Genomic DNA, 22,681 nt, shown 5'->3' on the forward strand with positions numbered 1-22,681 from the left:
GTGTCAGACTGTGTAACCAATAGTTGGTATTACAGTCTGATGTAGAAGGTAGGGTAGAAGGTAGGGTAGAAGTTAGGGTAGCAGGTAGGGTAGAAGATAGGGTAAAATGTAGTCTAGCATGTAGAGTAGCAGGTAGGGTAGAAGGTAGGGTAGCAGGTAGGGTAGAAGGTAGAGTGGATGGTAGGGTAGAAGGTAGGGTAGCAGGTAGGGTAAAGGGTAGGGTAGCAGGTAGGGTAGCAGGTAGGGTTAAAATGTAGGGTTAGCATGTTAGGGTAGCAGGTAGGCTAAATGTAGGGTAGAAGGTAGGGTAGCAGGTGGGGTAACATAAATTAGATAGGGTAGCAGGTGGGTAGAAGGTAGGGTAGACGATCAGGTAGTGTAGAAGGTAGGGTGGCAGGTAGGGTAGAAAAATAGGGTAGAGGGGTATGCAGTGTAGGGAAGGTACGGGTAATGGTAGGGTAGCAGGTAGGGTTGAACAGTTGGGTAGGATTGGGTAGAAGAGTAGGGTACGCAGGTAGAAGTTAATGCAGGAGGGTGGAAGGTAGGGTAGAAGTAGGGCTTAAAGGTAGGGTTAAGTAGGGTAGAAGGTAGGTAAGGGTAGGGCTGAAGGTAGGGTTATGCAGGTAGGGTAGAAGGTAAGGTTAGATAGGTAGGGTAGAAGGTGGTAGAGGTAGGGTAGCAGGTAGGGTAGAAGGTAGGAGTAGAAGGTATAGAGTAGGAAGGTAGGGTAGAAAGTAGGGTAGCAGGTAGGGTAGAAGGTAGGGTAGCAGGTAGAGTAGAAGGCAGGGTAGAAGGTAGGGTGGCAGGGAGGGTAGCATGTAAGGTAGAAGGTAGGGTAGAAGGTAGGGTAGAGGGTTGGGTAGCAGGTAGGGTAGAAGTTTGGGTACGGGTTGGGTAGAAGGTAGGGTACAGGTAGCGTAGAAGGTATGGTAGAAGGTAGGGTAGCAGGTAGAGTAGAAGGTAGGGTAGATGTAGGGTAGAAAGTAAGGTAGCAGGTAGAGTAGAAGGTAGGGTAGAAGGTAGGGTAGAAGGTAGGGTACAGGTAGCGAAGAAAGTAGGGTAGAAGGTAGGGTAGCAGGTAGAGTAGAAGGTAGGGTAGAAGGTAGGGTAGAAGGTAAGGTAGCAGGTAGAGTAGAAGGTAGGGTAGAAGTGTGGGAACAAGTGTAGAGCACCTCAAACTAAAACAAACAACAACAACAAAATCATATATGTTAAAGTGATAAAGTCTAGTGCGGAACTGGATTATAACTAGGATTATATAGTTGAGAGAGTAAAATCATTTTTTTTAAATCCAAGTTGCAAACAGCAAGCAAACGAACAGTCATCTCTCGACCGTAAATCACGTTATATGTCATTGAATTTTAAATTGGTCCTGGCTAAATGAGAGCCGATAAATGTATCTTACTTCTACAGCATTCACAGCAAATGATGTGGTTTTATTAATTGACTATTACAAGTAGGATCGTGACAGACATAGCTTATCTTTCCAGGTTGGTTGTCATAGTGTGTACTCAACAGTCTTTCACAGAGGTAAACCACATCCTTGCTTTGCTTTAGCAATGACTGTTAGAATGCTGTAGAAGTGCAACATATTTTGGCTGCAGGGACACTGATTCATAGATGTATCTTGCCCCTGACTCATCACTATGGCCTCCATTCCAATGCATCATATCCAGGTGAGTACTACTGTAGTAAAGAAATATATAATAATATTAATAATATTGTCAAGTACACAGGATAGGTGCAGTGAAATGGGTAGTAGCCTACTTTGTTGGTGTAGCAGAGTAGGGGGCCATTATAGGACTGCCACAGCGTTGTCTACCTCCCCCTCTACCCGCCACTATGCTGACACCCCAAGCCCCTAGAGCACACTAGTCATATCCAATCAGACAGCCACAGGAAGCTGACACACACACACACACACACACACACACACACACACACACACACACACACACACACACACACACACACACACACACACACACACTGTGATGCACCATCAGTTGTCATATCAAAAGGACAGGAGAGGAGAGTGAAAGAGAAAGACAGATTTGGGCTCTCAGAACAGAACACGGAGGCTGAAACATGGCAGAAGAGGTATCAGGTAAAAAGATTTTAGTCTGTTATCACACATGTTAAAATTACAGAAATATCATGAGCTTTGGGCAAAATAAGTAATCATTTGTACTCATTGTGGTAATAATCGAGGATAAGTTAGTTTGGTACTTTTTTTGATGGGGGCACAATGTACTCAACATACACTTAAGGATGAATTTGATATTGATGTACATTTATGTGATACCAAACCAAGATTAAGATTATCAGGAGCAGATGGCCCCAATATCCCCATGTGCTGCTTCTCAGACACGGGACTTTCAAATGTTATCAGTCGTCTTTTAGAATGTGAAGGTGGACAACAGCAATAAGCATTTCAGTGAGGTATAAGGAGAGACCCAAATGAAAGAGAGACAAAGGGATACCCATGAAACAGGTAGCTATTAAACATTATAAACTGGGTGGTTTGAGCCATGAATGCTGATTGGCTGACAGACGTGGTAAATCAGACCATATACCACGGATATGACAAAACATTTATTTTTACTGCCCTAATTTTAATATCAATAAGTCACCTCGGGGGTTTGTGATATATGGCCAATATACCACGGCTAAGGCTGTTCTTAGGCACGATGCATATACCACAGCCCCTTGGGCCTTATTGCTTAATTGGCTGAAACAGCATTTCAGTCATGTGTATACCAGACAACATACCATGGCTCAAAAATACTTTACTGTTCTACTTATGTTGATAACGAGTTTATTATAGCAATAGGGCTCCTCTGGGTGTGTGGTATATGGCCGTACCATGGCTAAAGGCTGTATCCAGGCACTCCGCTTAGGCTTATTGCATATATGTCACTTTAACCATATCTACATGTACATACTACCTCAATCAGCCTGACTAACCGGTGTCTGTATGTAGCCTCGCTACTTTTATAGCCTCGCTACTGTATATAGCCTTTTTAGTCTGTATATAGCCTTTTTAGTCTGTATATAGCCTTTTTAGTCTGTATATAGCCTTTTAGTCTGTATATAGCCTTTTTAGTCTGTATATAGCCTTTTTAGTCTGTATATAGCCCCTCTACTGTATATAGCCTTTTTAGTCTGTATATAGCCTTTTTAGTCTGTATATAGCCTTTTTAGTCTGTATATAGCCCCTCTACTGTATATAGCCTGTCTTTTTACTGTTGTTTTATTTCTTTACTTACCTATTGTTCACCTAACACCTTTGTTGCACTATTGGTTAGAGCCTGTAAGTAAGCATTTCACTGTAAGGTCTACTACACCTGTTGTATTCGGTGCACGTGACAAATAAACTTAGATTGGATTTGATATTGCTTAATTATAGTCATCTCTCACATTACATCTGTTTCTAACACCTTCTCTCCATTTCTTATCACTATCACTTATCTACTCTATGAGCTTAGGGTTGGGTGAATAAATACTCTGCCATCCTCTCCCTACTTGCTAACTGGCCTAGGGAGACAATAGGAAGGAAAAGGTGAGAGGGAGGGTGGGAAAAGATCAAATAGCCTAAAACAGCAATACAATCGTACATACTATGTATGGTTCTGTAGGTACATGTTTCAAGGAAAAGGAAGAAGTCCCGTGGTATAAACATCTGGTGTTTTGCTCCCATGAGGTGCTTGTCCTCAAAAGTACTATACGTTTTTGTGTGTGTCTGTGCACATTTTAGAGACCGTTGTAACACTGACGCACAACAAAGACAGCATGCTAAGAGCACATTCCGAATGGGCGTAGATGCAGGAAATTCCACTCCCTTTCCCAAAGGAACTGCACACACACACACACACACACACACACACTTATCAATCTGATGAGCTGATGACAAGCTTGTTGTGGGGAAAGAACACCAGACCATGGGACTCTTTCTTTGTTAATTCAATCTGTAAATCAATGGTGATTAACAGTTTAGATACACAAGAAAAAAAAACTGTATTCCTAAATTGAAATTAACAAATGAACCTGTAATAAATGTGCAAATTGAATAACAAATGAGCAAATAATGTGTCTCCCCTCAAATATTTGTATTTTTAAAAAATCACTTGCTATAAATCCACAAGTAGATATGATTTGAGAAAGGTGACTCAGACCGTAGTGTGAGGGTGTATTCACTAGGTGGCAGCATTAAATTCCCAAAATGGAAGAAAGTCCAAATGAGGTAGGGGACATTTTGACAACATCCACAATGACTCAGACTGTGGCTGGTGGTGAAGTGGAGGGAAGGGACACACATTAACCCCAGAGGATGACAATATTTATTAAGGCAGTGCTTGATGATGCTCGCTGGTTACTGTTTGGCCATCTCTTAGGGCCTATACTATACAAGGCCCAGCGAGCAGTTCTGAGCTCACAATGTTTACTGGCTTTTGTTTCAATGTGTTGCAATCATTTGTTTAAAAGATTGAATTACCGTTATGCCCTCAGTCCTAACACGTGGTTTGAGATCAGCTGTGGGTCATTAAATAGGCGTGATGTATTTTTACCACACCAACCGTGTATCAGTAAAAGCCTTGTAAGTAGGCCTAAACCAGTCAACCAAAACTGTTGAACTACCGAGTTGAAACATAACAAACATTTGCAGCCCTCATGACACTGGACTGTGCACTGTGCAGTCGCTCTGTGAGATGCTATCTGATGGAGTCTAGCAGCTAGCTACAGCATGTGTTATTCCTTATCGAACAAACTGACGTGTTGACATTCCCCGAGGAGGTCATACAAATGAAAACTGGATTCCTTCTTCACGATGAGCATTCTTAAACTGGCATCTTGATGTCCCTGGAAGACAAACACTAGAGCCTCACTCAGCCTTCCTTAGCTTGTTCTGTGTATGTCTCTGCCAGAGACTCTACTTTTAGTTAATTTGTTTTTTATGTTTGGGAATTTTTGATCTTCTCTAATCAGGATCACAGATAGACAAAAAATTCTTCACAGTCCTCAGGAAGACATATTTGGTAAGAAATTGTTATTGCCTGCTTTTCAGGTGTATTGTTTTCGTCCGAACTACAGGGAGAGGTTTCTTAGCCCGCTTTGAAGGGTTGAGACATTTCACATAGACTACTGGTTTTTAATGGGTGCTATTTTAGGGTCAGATGTTTGTTGTACTAGGCAGCACACTGCGTTTTGTGACCACCCTAAATAACTTTCTCACCTACAGTCTAGGGAGAGGATGATGAGGAGAGGTGATATCAGAGAAATACAACAGAAAAACACTTTGAAGAAAAACAACAGGTGTCTGGGTCGAGATAAAGAAGCCGAGACACCCTGAGATATTCAGCCTTTCAGATAAACTCTATCTCTTCTCAAGGTCCAGGGTATATCTCCTCAGTGGCTATATAGAATGACACAAGACAGAGTAGTAACTAAAATCAAATAAAATCAAATGTATTTATATAGCCCTTCGTACATCAGCTGATATCTCAAAGTGCTGTACAGAAACCCAGCCTAAAACCCCAAACAGCAAGCAATGCAGGTGTAGAAGCACGGTGGCTAGGAAAAACTCCCTAGAAAGGCCAAAACCTAGGAAGAAACCTAGAGAGGAACCAGGCTATGTGTAACTGAGGCAGCTTAGTAACTAGAAAGGTGCGGAGAGCATGAGCTGTGACACCATCAGTGGGGTCAGCCCAGGAAGGGCATCTCTCTGCTGGAACAAGGGCTGGGATCTACTAACAAGCCTTATAATGTAACCATATCACAGATGAGAATCATGAAATGACCACATTACTTTGTGCTACTGTAGGTGGGATAGAGCAAGTGTGCATCTGAAATGGCACCCTATTTCCTGCATAGTGCCCTACTTTTGACCAGAGCCCTATGCCGGCCCTGGTCAAAAGTAGTGCACTGTATAAGGAATAGGGTGCCATTTAGGACGGAGACCAAGTCAAGGGTCTGTCCAGCCTGACATTATACTGATTTACACTTCCTTTCGAAAGTTTGGGGTCACTTAGAAATGTCGTTGTTTTCCATGAAAACATACACGAGATTAGTTGCAAAATGAATAGGAAATATAGTCAAGACGTTGACAAGTTTATAAATAATGATTTTTAATTGAAATAATAATTGTGTCCTTCAAACTCTGCTTTTGTCAAATAATTACAGCCTTGCAGACCTTTGTCATTCTAGTTGTCAATTTGTTGAGGTAATCTGAAGAGATTTCACTCCATAGTTCCAGCACCTCCCACAAGTTGGATTGGCTTGATGGGCACTTTTTACGTACCAATGGTCAAGCTTCTCCCACAACAGCTCAATAGGGTTGAGATCCGGTGACTGTGCTGGCCTTTCCTCTGTCCAGTGTCTGTGTATTTTTTGCGTGTCCTATTTAAGGAAGTTGCCAGTTGAGGACTTGTGAGGCGTCAGTTTCTCAAACTAGACACTCTAATGTATTTGTCCTCTTGCTCAGTTGTGCACCAGGGCCTCCCACTCCTCTTTCTATTCTGGTTAGCGACAGTTTGCGCTGTTTTGTGAAGGGAGTAGTACACAGTGTTGTACGAGATCTTCAGTTTCTTGGCAGTTTCTCGCATGGAATAGCCTTCATTTCTCAGAACAAGAATAGACTGACAAGTTTCAGAAGAAAGTTATTTGTTTCTGGCCATTTTGAGCCTGTAATCAAACCCACAAATGCTGATGCTCCAGATACTCAACTAGTCTAAGAAGGCCAGTTTTATTGTTTCTTTAATCAGAACAACAGTTTTCAGCTGTGCTAACATAATTACAAAAGGGTTTTCTAATGATCAATTAGCCTTTTAAAATTCTAAACTTGGATTAGCTAACACAACATGCCATTGGAACACAGGAGTGATGGTTGCTGATAATGGGCCTCTGTACGCCTATGTAGATATTCCATTAAAGATTCCATTTCCAGTAACAATAGTCATTTACAACATTAACAATGTCTACACTGTATTTCTGATCAATTTGAAGTTATTTATTAATTGACAAAGAAAAAAACAAGGAAATTGACCCCAAACTTTTGAACGGTACTGTACATCTCCTGAAACTGTCCCCCAGGCCAGGGCATGACAGAAAAACAGAACCAAACGTATTGTGTTTCCACAGAACATTACTCGAGGAAAATGTATAGGAAAATACATGAAATTATTTTTCCTCGCTCTTCTCTTTCACTTAGCAATGGCTTCAGCCATGTTCTCCATGGATACCTTCTTCAAATCTATCCTGTTGCCGTCCAGACGGATAACACCAGAGGAGGGGGAAGTAAGTTATCTGTTTATTACATCAGGTCACCAAGACAACCACGAGTTCTCCTTCTTCATAATACAAACATGAACATCTTTAAAAGAAGGATAGAGTGTTATCTGAATTGTGAGGAAAGAGTTGGAGTGTTGAATTCACTATAGCGAAATTTGCCACTTTTACAATTCAACTTTTTTGTTTGTTTAAATCAAGCATTAAATATCCAGAAAGAAACAGGACTTGGATACACTGTAATGTTTTACAGACACTGTATGATGACATGCATATTTGAATAGCATCACGCACTTAATAATTAGGCTACAGGTAATTCCGGTTCAACGGGTTGTGTGCTGGGTTTCAAGAAAGGTCTGTGAAACCCACATGACTAATCACATCAGACTTTGAAATAGTTCATAAGACTTCATAGCAGAGTTGTTCTATGTAGGGTGTATAGGGGGAGAATCACTCTTGCTGTCCGTCCTGTAACTATGTCATGCCTCCCCTGTTGTTTTTGTCTGTCCCTGGCCTGAGGCAGTTAATCTGTCTGTGTCCACGTGTCTGTGGCCTATTGCATGGTTAGACAGACAGCTGGGGCCACTCTGATAACTGTCCACACACCCCAATCCTACACACACGCGCAGGCAGACAGACACGCAGACATGCAGACACACACACACACACAGAAAGGGAGAGAGAGAGAGTGAGAAAGAGAGGGAGGGGGAGAGAGAGAGAGAAAGAGAGATAGATAGAGAGAGAGAGAGAGAGAGAGAGAGAGAGAGAGACTTGCCAGAGCAAATTTGTCAAAAATAACCCATAAATCAGTAGGAAACTACCACTATACACACACAAAAATGTGGGTTCCTCAAGGGTTCTTTGGGAAGGTGATGGATACTGACCCAAATAACCCTTTGAGCCCTTCAATGGTTCTTTGCAGTTAAAAAAAAAATTCTTTCCTCTTTTAGCGATAATTCAAATGTATGGCCGGTGGGTCATTCTAATATTTTGGGACGTGGTTTTCTCACAGCTCTTTTAGTGATAACTAAAATGTATGGCCGGTGGGTCATTCTAATATTTTGGGATGTGGTTTTCTCACAGCTCTTTTAGTGTAACCGGGAGTCATTCCAGTTGGTCTAATCTGTTGTGTTATGCTATTAGATGTTACATATGGCTATGGTCAGTGAAGGTGTCTTTTGAGAATGGTTAATTAAGTCAGTAGTTCTCAATTCTCTCCTCAGGAATCACCAGACGTACCAAAGCTAGCATTCCTGATAAAATTTGTTCATAAAAACAATAATAAAACCAATGGAATTATAACCATTTAATATGGCTATTAAACCAGAGTAAGAAACACTGTATGGTTCTAAAAAGAACCATTCATTTTTTTCCTATAATATAGCTCCGAAAAGGGTTCACTGTAAGACGTTTCTGTAATTTCAACAGTGAAATACGGTAGAATGCATAGTAGAATACCTTCAGTGTACCTTCATTGTATACCTTCATAACTAATTATGGTGCATTGTGGGAAGATGTTGTGGGCAAGGAAAGAGTTTCGGGCTCAAGAACATATTTGAAGGTGTGCCTTGTAAGAGGCTATATTTGCTGCACCCGTGAGAGGAAATGCTTTACCCTCACAGAATATAAACTCAGCAACAACAAAAAAACATCCCTTTTTCAGGACCCTGTCTTTCAAATATAATTTGAAAAATCCAAATAACTTCACAGATCTTCATTGTAAAGGGTTAAAACACAGTTTCCCATGCTTGTTCAATGAACCATAAACAATTAATGAACATGTACCTGTGGAACGGTCGTTAAGACACTAACAGCTTACAGATGGTAGGCGATTAAGGTCACAGTTATGAAAATGTAGGACACTAAAGAGGCCTTTTTACTGACTCTGAAAAACACACAAAAAAAGATGCCCAGGGTCCCTGCTCATCTGCATGAATGTGCCTTAGGTATGCTGCAAAGAGGCATGAGGACTGCAGATGTGGCCAGGGCAATAAATTCCAATGTCCTTATTGTGAGACGCCTAAGATAGAGCTACAGGGAGACAGGACGTACAGCTGGTCATCCACGCAGGGGTGTGTAACATGTGTAACGACACCTGCACAGGATCGGTAAATCCGAAAATCACCCCTAAGGGACAGGTATAGGATGGCAACAACAACTGCCCAAGTTACACCAGGAACGCACAATCCCTCCATCAGTGCTCAGACTTTCCGCAATAGGCTGAGAGAGGCTGGACTGAGGGCTTGTAGGCCTGTTGTAAGGCAGGTCCTCATCAGACATCCCCGACAACAACGTTGTCTATGGGCACAAACCCACCGTCGCTGGACCAGACAGAACTGGCAAAAAGTGCTCTTCACTGACGAGTCACGGTTTTGTCTCACCAGGAGTGATGGTCGGATTCGCGTTTATTGTGGAAGGAATGAACATTACACCGAGGCCTGTACTCTGGAGCGGGATCAATTTGGAGGTGGAGGATCAGTCATGGTCTGGGGTGCTGTGTCACAGCATCATCAAACTGAGCTTGTTGTCATTGCAGGCAATCTCAACGCTGTGCGTTACTGGGAAGACATCCTCCTCCCTCATGTGGTACCCTTCCTACAGGCTCATCCAGACATGACCCTCCAGCATGACAATGCTTGTTCTGTGCATGATTTCCTGCAATACAGGAATGTCCGTGTTCTGCCATGGCCAGCGAAGAGCCCGGATCTCAATCCCATTGAGCATGTCTGGGACCTGTTGGATCGGAGGGTGAGAGCTAGGGCCATTCCCCCCAGAAATGTCAGGGAACTTGGAGGGGCCTTGGTGGAAGAGTGGGGTAACATCTCACAGCAATAACTGGCAAATCTGGTGCAGTCCATGAGGAGGAGATGCACTGCAGTAATTAATGCAGCTGGTGGCCACACCAGATACTGACTGATACTTTTGATTTTGACCCCCTTTGTTCAGGGACACATTGTTCCATTTCTGTTAGTCACATGTCTGTGGAACTTGTTCAGATGTTGAATCTTGTTATGTTCATACAAATATTTACACGTTAAGTTTGCTGAAAATAAACGCAGTTGACAGTGCGAGGACGTTTATTTTTTTGCTAAGTTTAGTAATATACTATATTTTAAGAATTCTATAAACCTTATTCTGAAAATCTACAGTAATTTGCAGGCCAATTGCTGCCAGTAATTTACTCTAAATCAGTTCCATACTGCATTTTTGTAGTGCCAAAAACCTTTGCAAATCTAGTGGGTATGTGGTATTGCTGTTTCTGATTAACATATTTTGAGGTGTGTCTTGTAAGAGGCTATATTTGTTGCACCCGCTGTATGAATTTAACAGATATGTGGTAGTGGCTCCCTAACAATTGAATGTCTATAGAGGACAGATCAGAGTGACAGGAAGGTTTACACCTGTGTTGAGTGGCTAGCCATGTCTACAGAGGACAGATCAGAGTGACAGGAAGGTTTACACCTGTGTTGAGTGGCTAGCCATGTCTATAGAGGACAGATCAGTGACAGGAAGGTTTACACCTGTGTTGAGTGGCTAGCCATGTCTACAGAGGACAGATCAGAGTGACAGGAAGGTGTACACCTGTGTTGAGTGGCTAGCCATGTCTACAGAGGACAGATCAGAGTGACAGGAAGGTTTACACCTGTGTTGAGTGGCTAGCCATGTCTACAGAGGACAGATCAGAGTGACAGGAAGGTTTACACCTGTGTTGAGTGGCTAGCCATGTCTATAGAGGACAGATCAGAGTGACAGGAAGGTTTACACCTGTGTTGAGTGGCTAGCCATGTCTATAGAGGACAGATCAGAGTGACAGGAAGGTTTACACCTGTGTTGAGTGGCTAGCCATGTCTACAGAAGACAGATCAGAGTGACAGGAAGGTTTACACCTGTGTTGAGTGGCTAGCCATGTCTATAGAGGACAGATCAGAGTGACGGGAAGGTTTACACCTGTGTTGAGTGGCTAGCCATGTCTACAGAGGACAGATCAGAGTGACAGGAAGGTTTACACCTGTGTTGAGTGGCTAGCCATGTCTACAGAGGACAGATCAGAGTGACAGGAAGGTTTACACCTGTGTTGAGTGGCTAGCCATGTCTACAGAAGACAGATCAGAGTGACAGGAAGGTTTACACCTGTGTTGAGTGGCTAGCCATGTCTACAGAGGACAGATCAGAGTGACAGGAAGGTTTACACCTGTGTTGAGTGGCTAGCCATGTCTACAGAGGACAGATCAGAGTGACAGGAAGGTTTACACCTGTGTTGAGTGGCTAGCCATGTCTACAGAGGACAGATCAGAGTGACAGGAAGGTTTACACCTGTGTTGAGTGGCTAGCCATGTCTACAGAGGACAGATCAGAGTGACAGGAAGGTTTACACCTGTGTTGAGTGGCTAGCCATGTCTATAGAGGACAGATCAGTGACAGGAAGGTTTACACCTGTGTTGAGTGGCTAGCCATGTCTACAGAGGACAGATCAGAGTGACAGGAAGGTGTACACCTGTGTTGAGTGGCTAGCCATGTCTATAGAGGACAGATCAGAGTGACAGGAAGGTTTACACCTGTGTTGAGTGGCTAGCCATGTCTACAGAGGACAGATCAGAGTGACAGGAAGGTTAGCACCTGTGTTGAGTGGCTAGCCATGTCTATAGAGGACAGATCAGAGTGACAGGAAGGTTTACACCTGTGTTGAGTGGCTAGCCATGTCTACAGAGGACAGATCAGAGTGACAGGAAGGTTTACACCTGTGTTGAGTGGCTAGCCATGTCTACAGAGGACAGATCAGAGTGACAGGAAGGTTTACACCTGTGTTGAGTGGCTAGCCATGTCTATAGAGGACAGATAAGAGTGACAGGAAGGTTTACACCTGTGTTGAGTGGTTAGCCATGTCTACAGAGGACAGATCAGAGTGACAGGAAGGTTTACACCTGTGTTGAGTGGCTAGCCATGTCTACAGAGGACAGATCAGAGTGACAGGAAGGTTTACACCTGTGTTGAGTGGCTAGCCATGTCTATAGAGGACAGATAAGAGTGACAGGAAGGTTTACACCTGTGTTGAGTGGCTAGCCATGTCTACAGAGGACAGATCAGAGTGACAGGAAGGTTTACACCTGTGTTGAGTGGCTAGCCATGTCTATAGAGGACAGATCAGAGTGACAGGAAGGTTTAGACCTGTGTTGAGTGGCTAGCCATGTCTATAGAGGACAGATCAGTGACAGGAAGATTTACACCTGTGTTGAGTGGCTAGCCATGTCTATAGAGGACAGATCAGTGACAGGAAGGTTTACACCTGTGTTGAGTGGCTAGCCATGTCTATAGAGGACAGATCAGAGTGACAGGAAGGTTTACACCTGTGTTGAGTGGCTAGCCATGTCTATAGAGGACAGATCAGAGTGACAGGAAGGTTTACACCTGTGTTGAGTGGCTAGCCATGTCTATAGAGGACAGATCAGTGACAGGAAGATTTACACCTGTGTTGAGTGGCTAGCCATGTCTATAGAGGACAGATCAGTGACAGGAAGGTTTACACCTGTGTTGAGTGGCTAGCCATGTCTATAGAGGACAGATCAGTGACAGGAAGATTTACACCTGTGTTGAGTGGCTAGCCATGTCTACAGAGGACAGATCAGTGACAGGAAGGTTTACACCTGTGTTGAGTGGCTAGCCATGTCCTTTTGGTCTGTTTTTGCCCTCTAGTCACTGTTACTGTAGAAGCCTTTGTTAAGGCCTAAATTGCAAGTGATATAAAACACCAAATAGCAGTTGACATTCTGTCATATAGAAGGACTTATTCATTATTAGCAACTTCGTAAAAGTTTTTCAATACAATTCAACAATAAAGTGCTGTTTTGCTGTATATTTAATGCAGCGTACTGTAAATGATGGTGCATTGTGGAAAAATTTTCTGGGAGGGGAAGAATTTCAGGTGTGTCCTGTTCTATGTTTGTTGCACACGTTTGTGAGAGCCCTGTACCAATTTAAGTGATATGTGGTAGTAGTTCTCAACCAATGAAATGTCTATAGGGGACAAATGAGAGTGAAAGAGGGTCCTAAACCATTAATGGTTGACTATTTAATCATGTGCATTTGATCTGTTTTTCCCTGCAATCACGACCAGTTTTGAAGCCTTTGTTAAGGCCCCAAGAAGGGAAAGTGATATAAAACACCTAGTATTCAATAATATTCTGTAATATACAAATGCCTAGCAGCCAACCTGCATCCCTTGTAATTACAGTAAAATACTATAAAAATAACTTTCTTACATTTTATTAGTCATTACTTTGACGTTATAGTAATTTAGAGGAAGCAGATATCAAGGTACGGTGAATATCTCAGTAAGGTATTGTCACTATCAGAGCTAGTCAGAGCTATATCATAAGATACCTTGTTGTAATTACAATTATTTTGAAGACCAGTGTATCCTCAGGAGGCTGAAGAAATTTGGCTTGGCCCCTAAGACCCTCAGAAACTTTTACAGATGGACAATTTAGATCATCTTGTTGGGCTGTATCGTCGCCTGGTACGGAAACTGCACCGCCCGCAACCACAGGGCTCTCCAGAAGGTGGTACGGTCTGCCCAACGCATCACCGGGGGCATACTGCCTAACCTCCAGGACAACTACAGCATCCGATGTCACAGGAAGACCGAAAATGTGAAAATGAAAACTTGCAAAGAGCATTGGGTAATATGGGTAATTACAGTAATATGCTGTAATTGTCATTTGTACTGTAAATTAGATTACAGTAACTGACTTGGTACTGTAAATTAGATTTTGGTAACATTTGTGTAAAATGGATTACAGTGGGTGTACTGTAAATTAAATTACAGTAACTTACTGGCCAATTGCTGCTAGTAAGTTACTGTAAATTTTACAGGAGATGTTTTAGTGTTGTAACCATAGCGGAACCCTTTTTTTCTATTATATGTTGTAACCATAGCGGAACCCTTTTATCTATTATATAGAACCTTTGGATAGGGTTATTTTTAGCACCCTAGAGGTTCCATTTAGAACCTTTTGAGCATGACTCTTTATAGAACCTTAAAAAAAGGTTGCACACAGCACTAAAAAGGGTTCCGCTATGGTAGCAAGCCAAATAACCCTTATTTGGCACTATATAGAACCATTTGTTTTTAGTGTGTACCTCTACCCCTAATCAAAAGTGTTTTTGCACCAGTAACTCCTGATGTACAGGTGCTGCTATCTGGACAGGATCATTTTGTAGCCTGCCCACAGTACTGGCCTGGAACATTATGAACACTTATATTTGATATACTTATCGTTGACTCAATCTCTTCTACCAAACTCAGGCGAAATACAGAGTGCTGGGGCTGTTGGAGCTCCGATTCAACATCTTGTGGTGTGTTTTGGAATCAGATAGGCCTGCCCTACAAAATGTTAGAAAAATATATATATTTGTGACACATCCAACTGGGCACATATGTCAGTTCAACGTACATTTGGTTGTCAACTAACGTGAATTCAATGTGAAATCAACGCAAATGTTCTTCCTGTAATTGGATTTTGGTTAAAAGTTGGGTGGAAAAAAGACGAAATTCCGTTAAATATATGCATTTTTGCAAATCCCACAAAGTTTTCGGCGTTAATTCAATGTCATGTCATCACATTGTTTTGATTGAAATGACTTGGAAACAGACAGCGTTGATTCAACTACATAGTTGTTGTCCCGTGGGATAGGCCTACAGAAGTAGGATATACAAAAAGTTTAGAACAGCCATTGGAATGACTCCCAAAAGTGTCATCGCAACTGAATGTTGGGAACACGAACAAGAAACAGGCAATTTGCTGCAGTGAACAAGAGAATCAGATACTTCTGAAAAAGGCCGCCGATTTTAATGACTCCGAAATCACTTGGCAAGCAGCGGGGACTCATTTGAGAGCAAGTGTGCTTACGCAAAGCTACAATCATGCGCCTGTGCTGAGATAGAGCTGAGGCTGATTGAAAGTGGGTTGGAGTCTCGGTCGAGCAGAGGCAGCAGCCAGCAACGTCGTGCGAGGTGGCAGTGACAGCCGGGTTGAGTTTTGATGTAGGCACAGTAGCCTAACAGTCAGGTTGGAAACTTGGCTTTAGTGACACAAGAGCAACATGTGGCGATTCAGCTGGTCGTGCAATGTCCACTGTCGGTATGCTATGTTGTTGTAATGTGGGTCCGGTCTTTGTAACGGGTAGACAGACATGCTTGGTGCTCCCGTCTTCGACATGCGTAACCGTGAAAGTTGTTTTGTTTGACTTGAAAAAATATGCATCTGTTCCGGAGTTACAATTATCGAATTTTCCCGGATCATTATTCTGTGGAAACATCGACCATTCGAGGCATCAGTTGGGTATGTGATTATTCATGCCTATAATAGCATACCTTTATTTTTTATTTTATTTAACCTCTATTTAACTAGGCAAGTCAGTTAAGAACAAATTCTTATTTACAATGACGGCCTACAAAACCTACGGTTGCACAGGCTAATAGTATACTCATCTTGTAATGATGATAATCATCATCACTAGGCTACTTATCCTCATCATTATCTGTAACATCATTCCTTTTTTGTCCTTGCCTTGTGCTTATTGTTTAGCTTTGAGACGGTTTGATGATGATCTGACGATAGTGATGATGATTAATGATGATGATGATAATGATGGTAATGAGTGTTCACGGGTCATGATATAATTCTTCATAAAAACAACTTTTTTTCTTCAGAAAGTAAAGTATGACCTTGGCTGAAAATATTCTCAAAATAGTCACATCCATGGCAGTTTGAGACAGTGTTTTCGCAGCAAAAATAGGCCTTCAATAAATGATATAGCCCATCACGTGGACGTGTTTTGAGAGTGAGACTCACGTTCCAGGTAGAAATGAAGCACCACAGTACTTGATCAAAAAATAATGTGGTGGGAGGTAGAACATTCTCTACAGAAAGTCTGCCTTGTGGCTGCACGCATGTCACCGTCATGCTCTGTCTCTCTGCCTTTCGCACACACTGCACACTTCACCAATCAGTTACTATAGGCACTACAAGAGGAGGGAAGACAGGTCACACTTGAAAACACTGCAACACTTCAGCATAGAAGTTTACGTCATCGTATGTGATTGTGCCACTGCATTAGTGTCTGCGTGGTGAGATGTGTGGGTGGTGTTTCACTGCAGAGGTGGAGAGTGAATGGGGCTGGGGAGTCAGACAATGTGGTGATGGAAGAAGTGTGTGTGTGTGTGTGTGGGGGGGGGCAGAGGAGAGGAAGCTAATGGAGACCCAGACAGTTTACCTTTTTTTTTATTACTCTTGTTATTTATAGTGCATTGTTTATTGTTCACCTTGATCCCCCCCCATTCGGTTTACATGGTAGACAAGAATGTCTATTTTCTCCCAGCCACAGGAAGATTCCGAATAGTGCTCCTCGTGAAAGATCTACATTTGGCTTTTGACTTTGTTATTGAATTGCTCAGGATTATACAAATCTAGAGTTAATAACCTACAGACGTTGTGATTAGCTGAATCTGTGATGACCTGACTATAAAAAGGCATAGGTCTTATATATGATCAATAACAGCTTAACAAGCAAAGGTGTCGCCTGTCAGTGGACAGTCCATAATAAAATAAAAAATAAAAACATATATTTGGCAATGTCTATGGAGTAGCCGTAACATATTACTGTAGGTAGGACGTCAATGGAAATATTACTTAATAGCCTGATCTTGTGTTCACGAGTAACAACTGGATTGGCTGAGAACCAAAAAATTAAGATGGTTTAGGAAAGCTTCTAAATATCATATGCATAGTGAGTTTGTTTATTTGTTTATGTGTATATTGTTCTTCCTCAAGTAGCCTATAGGTGATTCATTAGGACACCCTATGGTGATGATGTTTTAGTCTAGCCCGTCTGCTTAATGTCCTTAAATCCACCTTGACCTAGTCCCTAGAGGTTCAACAACAACTACAACACCTCTAATAGATAAATAGATCAATGCTTGATCTTATTCATGTCAATAGCTGTGGGCGCATTGCAAAATATTAAAAGCCCTGTTTTTCGTTTGATATTCGTAAATACACTTATTACATTGATAATACAGTAGGATATGGAAATGTTAAATAATAGACTTAGACTGGAGATTGAGTTCAGTTGGCCTTATTTGAACCATGGTGCAGTGCTTCATGCCTTAGATGATAAGGCAAACATCATTATTCCTAAAGCATCTGCGGCTCCACCTCATCTTTGTGTCTGTTTGATGATGTGTCTGGAATGCAGAGGCGCCATGCAACAACATTAGACCCAATTAAACTGGCTTCACACTGGGCGCCAGCTAACTCTAGTTAATTAAGACACACATGGCACGCGTGGTCTGATACCACCACTAGTAGCAAATGCAGACAGAATCATTTTTCTAGAATGAATAGATGCAAATAAGGTCTGTAACCCAATGTCCATGCTTATTGCAATGCATACCAGTGCTGGGGTGGTGGTGATGACTCCTGGAGATAAACAGGACAAAATGACTCACATTGGTAGAGGTCCTCATAATAAGAGATACAGTGTCTTGCGAAAGTATTCGGCCCCCTTGAACTTTGCGACCTTTTGCCACATTTCAGGCTTTTAACATAAAGATATAAAACTGTAGTTTTTTGTGAAGAATCAACAACAAGTGGGACACAATCATGAAGTGGAACGACATTTATTGGATATTTCAAACTTTTTTAACAAATCAAAAACTGAAAAATTGGCCATGCAAAATTATTCAGCCCCCTTAAGTTAATACTTTGTAGCGCCACCTTTTGCTGCGATTACAGCTGTAAGTCGCTTGGGGTATGTCTCTATCAGTTTTGCACATCGAGAGACTGAAATTTCGCAAAGTTCAAGGGGGCCGAATACTTTCGCAAGGCACTGTACATAGCAAGAAGGGCACTTCTTGATAAGAGGGATGGGACATGGCATCTGGTATTTCCCACTGAATGCCCCATACTGCTGCCAGGCCTTCAACTTTGTTTCCTTGAGTTGTTTTCTAAGATGCAAGGGCTTCTCCAAGGGAACAAAAAAACTAAGTCACCATAGCCTACAGGTGTGTCTGTGCGGTGCTACACCAGGCAAGAAGTGACGCCTCTACAAGCATGGTTTTGCTGCTCTCAGCATGGCAGAGAGAGAGAGCAGAAGCGACAGAACACATGAGAGAGACTTAAGTCTATTTTATAGAGTTGGCTAACAGCTGAAAAGGGCAATGTGCAGTACCTCTGGTTGGGAGCATGTGACAGTGTTGGCAGTAGGACCGACCAGCACAGTTTACTCTGTCAACAGAAAGGAAGGGTGGAGAGGTCTCCACGCTAGGAGCCATTGAACACCCGACTTAAGAGAAGAAAAGCAATCTAGTACAAAAATAAGAAAAGGGGATAGAAGAAGAATACTGTATTATTAATTTTCTTGACTGCAAATGGAGCTGAGGGAAAAATGATGTGTTCAAACCATTTTCTTTTTTTAGCCTCATTTGATACCCAAGCCCAGCACAAGGCCATCAATAGCGCTCCCACACAAAGAGAGACGAGATGACAATAACTCGTCAGGTTCCATATTTCTATTTTTTATCATTTGAGCTGGCGATCCCACACCACGACACAGTGAAAACGTGAGGCCTGTGTCTTATATAATCCATTTTCTTGAGTGGCCCTCAAGGTAAGGCAGTAGCCAATCATGAGTTAACAAGACCTGGAAAGATAGAGGAGAGAATGACACCTCAGCCAGCGGAGTCCATCCATGTCACGCAACTTAGCAGCTGGCTTGAGAACACATTTAGAGAGGCTGTCAGTGGATCATAAAAGAAGAGTTATAGAACAACGAAAGAGGAAGTGGGAATTAGGCTACAGCATAGTGTTGATGAGTTGAGAGGAGGGTTTGCCCATATATCATCGGGTTTAGGACATATATTGCCTGAACCAGTAGACATATAGAAAACACTCACTGAAAACAAACTGAACACAACAGTATGTATCTCATTAGACATTAGAATATTTCACATTCAACCTATCTTTCTGGTCCCACCCAATGGTTTCTGAGAACAACCAGTTTAACCAGTTCTGTTGGAATGCCTATGAGTGGAAGCCATAATATATTATAGGCCTTATTATTCAGCAATGCCTTGATATTATAGCCTTTCTGGACTGGACGTGAACCTCTATGATGGAATAATTAAATGATGTAATAGTAGGTTATGTTTCTTTCTCTCCCACTTTCCCCTAGACCCCACTGCCAGAGGCCCTTGACACACAGGACACCATGAAGCAGGTACGTAGTATGCCAATCAGGGACAGTGCCACACACACACCAGGGTTGGGCTCAGTTTGAATTGAAGGCACATTGACTGCCTTCAATTCTAATTGATCCCAACCCCGACACACACAAACACACAGTGCAGTAGTACTTCACATCCCTACAGCTAGTCTTAGACCTTAATCAAACTGCTCTGGCTTCTGATTAATCTTTGATGAATCACAATCTTCATGAGAAGAGAACCAACAAGGTCATCGAGTTCACATGTAGGAACATTATTTATGTCGGACATTTTGACCTCACCCTCAAATCATCTGTTACACCATAGAAACACCACATCAGCATAGTAGAAATGGTGACTGGAAGCTCAAGTACAATAAATAGTAGTTCACCTCTTAAAGCTGTAGGTCCTTGGGGTTAAACATTTAGTGTTATTCACTTACGTCATATTACATCATATAATGCCCCACATTTTCTATAGTGTGCCATGTGAAATTCTAAGACTCGCAAGACCTTCAACATACACGTTGCCTCAATACGATGATCCAATGTATGAGCATAATGACATTCCTCAACGATTTTAGTCATCTCAATTAAATGTCAACCATTGTTGACATCGGACATTGGCCCGGCCTTCAGGCTGTAGCGAATTGTTTCTCCTGGGCCCTTTTAGCCACTGCGCCAGCCTTTGTTGTTGCAGCGTTGGCATCTTCTGTAACTGCTGAACCTGTTCTTTTTGAGTTCCTAATATCACTGCTTGAGCAGTGGAGGCTTTAAGAACACATTCCAATCCAGGCGAGCACTGCAGTCACAAGGAGTCTAAAGGACACTCCACGATCCCCCCCCCCCGCCTTCAGGCCCTCACTACCCGCCCTGCCTGACCAGAGCAGACCCAACCCTCTCTCTCCTTTATCTAACTGCTCCTTCAATAGCCCCCTCGCAGGAGAAATCAGCCTGATAACGGTGTTGAAATGGAAAGACAAACCTGGCTCCTGACTGGTATTATTTTACCCAATATACATAGACGCAGTCAGGCAGGCACACACACGCTCACACGTCTGAATACATACACACACACACACACACACACACACACACACACACACACACACACACACACACACACACACACACACACACACACAGCCGGTCTCACTTTGATGCATCCAGAATCTCCAGGAATAAAAACAGTGGAACAGTGTTCTCTTCTACTCCAGGAAGAATGAAAACACAGTAAAAGATCAATGCCAATAAATAGGCCTATACAACATTAAAGTTGAGTTCATGTCTATGTTTTTTTTCTGCACTGAACATATAGGGAGTATCTTTAATAAATATCCAGTCAGTCTTGGAATGTTCCTAACTTCCCAAGGGCTTTTTCTGTGTGAGTGCTGTGTGTATTTTGGAAAGGGGAGAGAGGATGCAGGTCTTATAGCTAATGGGAGAACAGTAGCGAGGCTACAGGGAGGTTTGCTTTGTTGGTGCTTTGTTTGGTAGTTGTTGTTCTTGTTTGTTATGTCTTTGGAGCATGTGTCAAACTCAAGGCCTGCGAGCCGATTCAATCTGACACAAGGGTGGTTTGAGTAAAAAAATAGTTTTTTAGTTTGACATTTTTTGGAAGGGGGAGGACGATTGTCAATTGACATTGAAATGACTAAAACCAAATAGAAACTGTAGAAATTATAATTGACCGAATGTTATAGTCTCTTTACTCTGTCCAGCTTGCTAACAGTAATCAAAACTTAAGATAGACAGTCAGGGAGCATTGAAAATTCAGAAAGTGATGGCTAGAGGTTAAACATTTTCATGGCAAGGAAATATACAGTGCAGTAGTATTCAGACCGCTTGACTTTTTCCACATTTTGTTATGTTACAGCCTATTCTAAAATGAATTCAATAACCCCCCCCCCCTCCCATCAATCTACACACAATGACAAAGCAAGAACAAGTTTTTAGAAATGTTTGCAAATGAAAAAGACAAAACATGAAATACCTTATTTACGTACATTAGTATTCAGATCCTTTGCTATGAGACTCGAAATTGAGCTCCGGTGCATCCTGTTCCCATTGATCATCCTTGAGATGTTTCTACAATTTGATTGGAGTCCACCTGTGGTAAATTCAATTGATTGGACATGATTTGGAAAGGCACACACCTGTCTATATAATGTCCCACAGTTGACAGTGCATGTCAGAGCAAAAACCAAGCCATCAGGTCAAAGGAATTGTCTGTAAGGCTCCGAGACAGGATTGTGTCGAGGTACAGATCTGGGGAAGGGTACCAAAACATTTCTGCAGCGTTGAAGGTCCCCAAGAACAAAGTGGCCTTCATCATTCTTAAATGGAAGAAGTTTGCAACCACCAAGACTCTTCCTAGAGCTGGCCACCTGGCCAAACTAAGCAATTGGGGGAGAATGGCCTTGGTCAGGGAGGTGACCAAGAACTCGAGGGTCACTCTGACAGAGCGCTAGAGTTTCACTGTGGAGATGGAGAACCTTCCAGAATGACAACCATCTCTGCAGCACTTTACCAATCAGGCCTTTATGGTAGAGTGGCCAGATGGAAGCCACTCCTCAGTAAAAGGTACATGACAGCCTGCTTGGAGTTCGCCAAAAGGCACCTAAAGGACTCCCAGACCATGAGAAACAGGATTCTTTGGTCTGGTGAAACCAACATTGAACTCTTTGGCCTGAATGCCAAGTATCACTTTTGGAGGAAACCTGGCACCATCCCTACGGTGATGCATGGTGATGGCAGCATCATGCTGTGGGGATGTTTTTCAGCAGCAAGGACTGGGAGACTAGTCAGGATCGAGAGAAAGATGAAAGGAGCAAAGTACAGAGAGATCCTTGATGAAAACCTGTTCCAGAGCGCTCAGGACCTCAGAATGGGGCGAAGGTTCCCCTTCCAACAGGACAACGACACTAAGCACACAACCAAGTCAACGCAGGAGTGGCTTCGGGACAAGTCTCTGGATGTCCTTGAATGGCCCAGCCAGAACCCGGACTTGAACCCGATCGAACATCTCTGGAGAGACCTGACTGTTAAAGGCCATCAGACTGTTAAATAGCCATCACTAGCCGGCTACCACCCGGTTACTCAACCGTGTACCTTAGAGGCTGCTGCCATATACATA

At 42.5% G+C, this 22,681-nt stretch overlaps 1 protein-coding gene across 3 annotated transcripts in view; it reads left to right on the plus strand.

Moving 5' to 3' along the window:
• The first annotated feature begins 2,005 nt into the window (after positions 1 to 2,005).
• Positions 2,006 to 22,681, plus strand: part of rapgef3 (Rap guanine nucleotide exchange factor (GEF) 3) — a 47,892-nt gene continuing 27,216 nt past the window's right edge. For 2 of the 3 annotated variants that reach the window (XM_020459301.2, XM_020459303.2), the window contains exons 1-3: positions 2,006 to 2,107; positions 7,208 to 7,293; positions 19,516 to 19,560. In XM_020459301.2, the coding sequence (XP_020314890.1) occupies positions 2,089 to 2,107; positions 7,208 to 7,293; positions 19,516 to 19,560 (150 nt within the window). In that variant the 5' untranslated portion in view covers positions 2,006 to 2,088. Of the gene's footprint in view, positions 2,108 to 7,207; positions 7,294 to 15,038; positions 15,624 to 19,515; positions 19,561 to 22,681 lie in introns of those variants that run through there. The other variant, XM_020459302.2, reaches the window with a different exon arrangement.

Source organism: Oncorhynchus kisutch, linkage group LG24, assembly GCF_002021735.2.
Source record: "Oncorhynchus kisutch isolate 150728-3 linkage group LG24, Okis_V2, whole genome shotgun sequence".
NCBI lineage: Eukaryota > Metazoa > Chordata > Actinopteri > Salmoniformes > Salmonidae > Oncorhynchus > Oncorhynchus kisutch.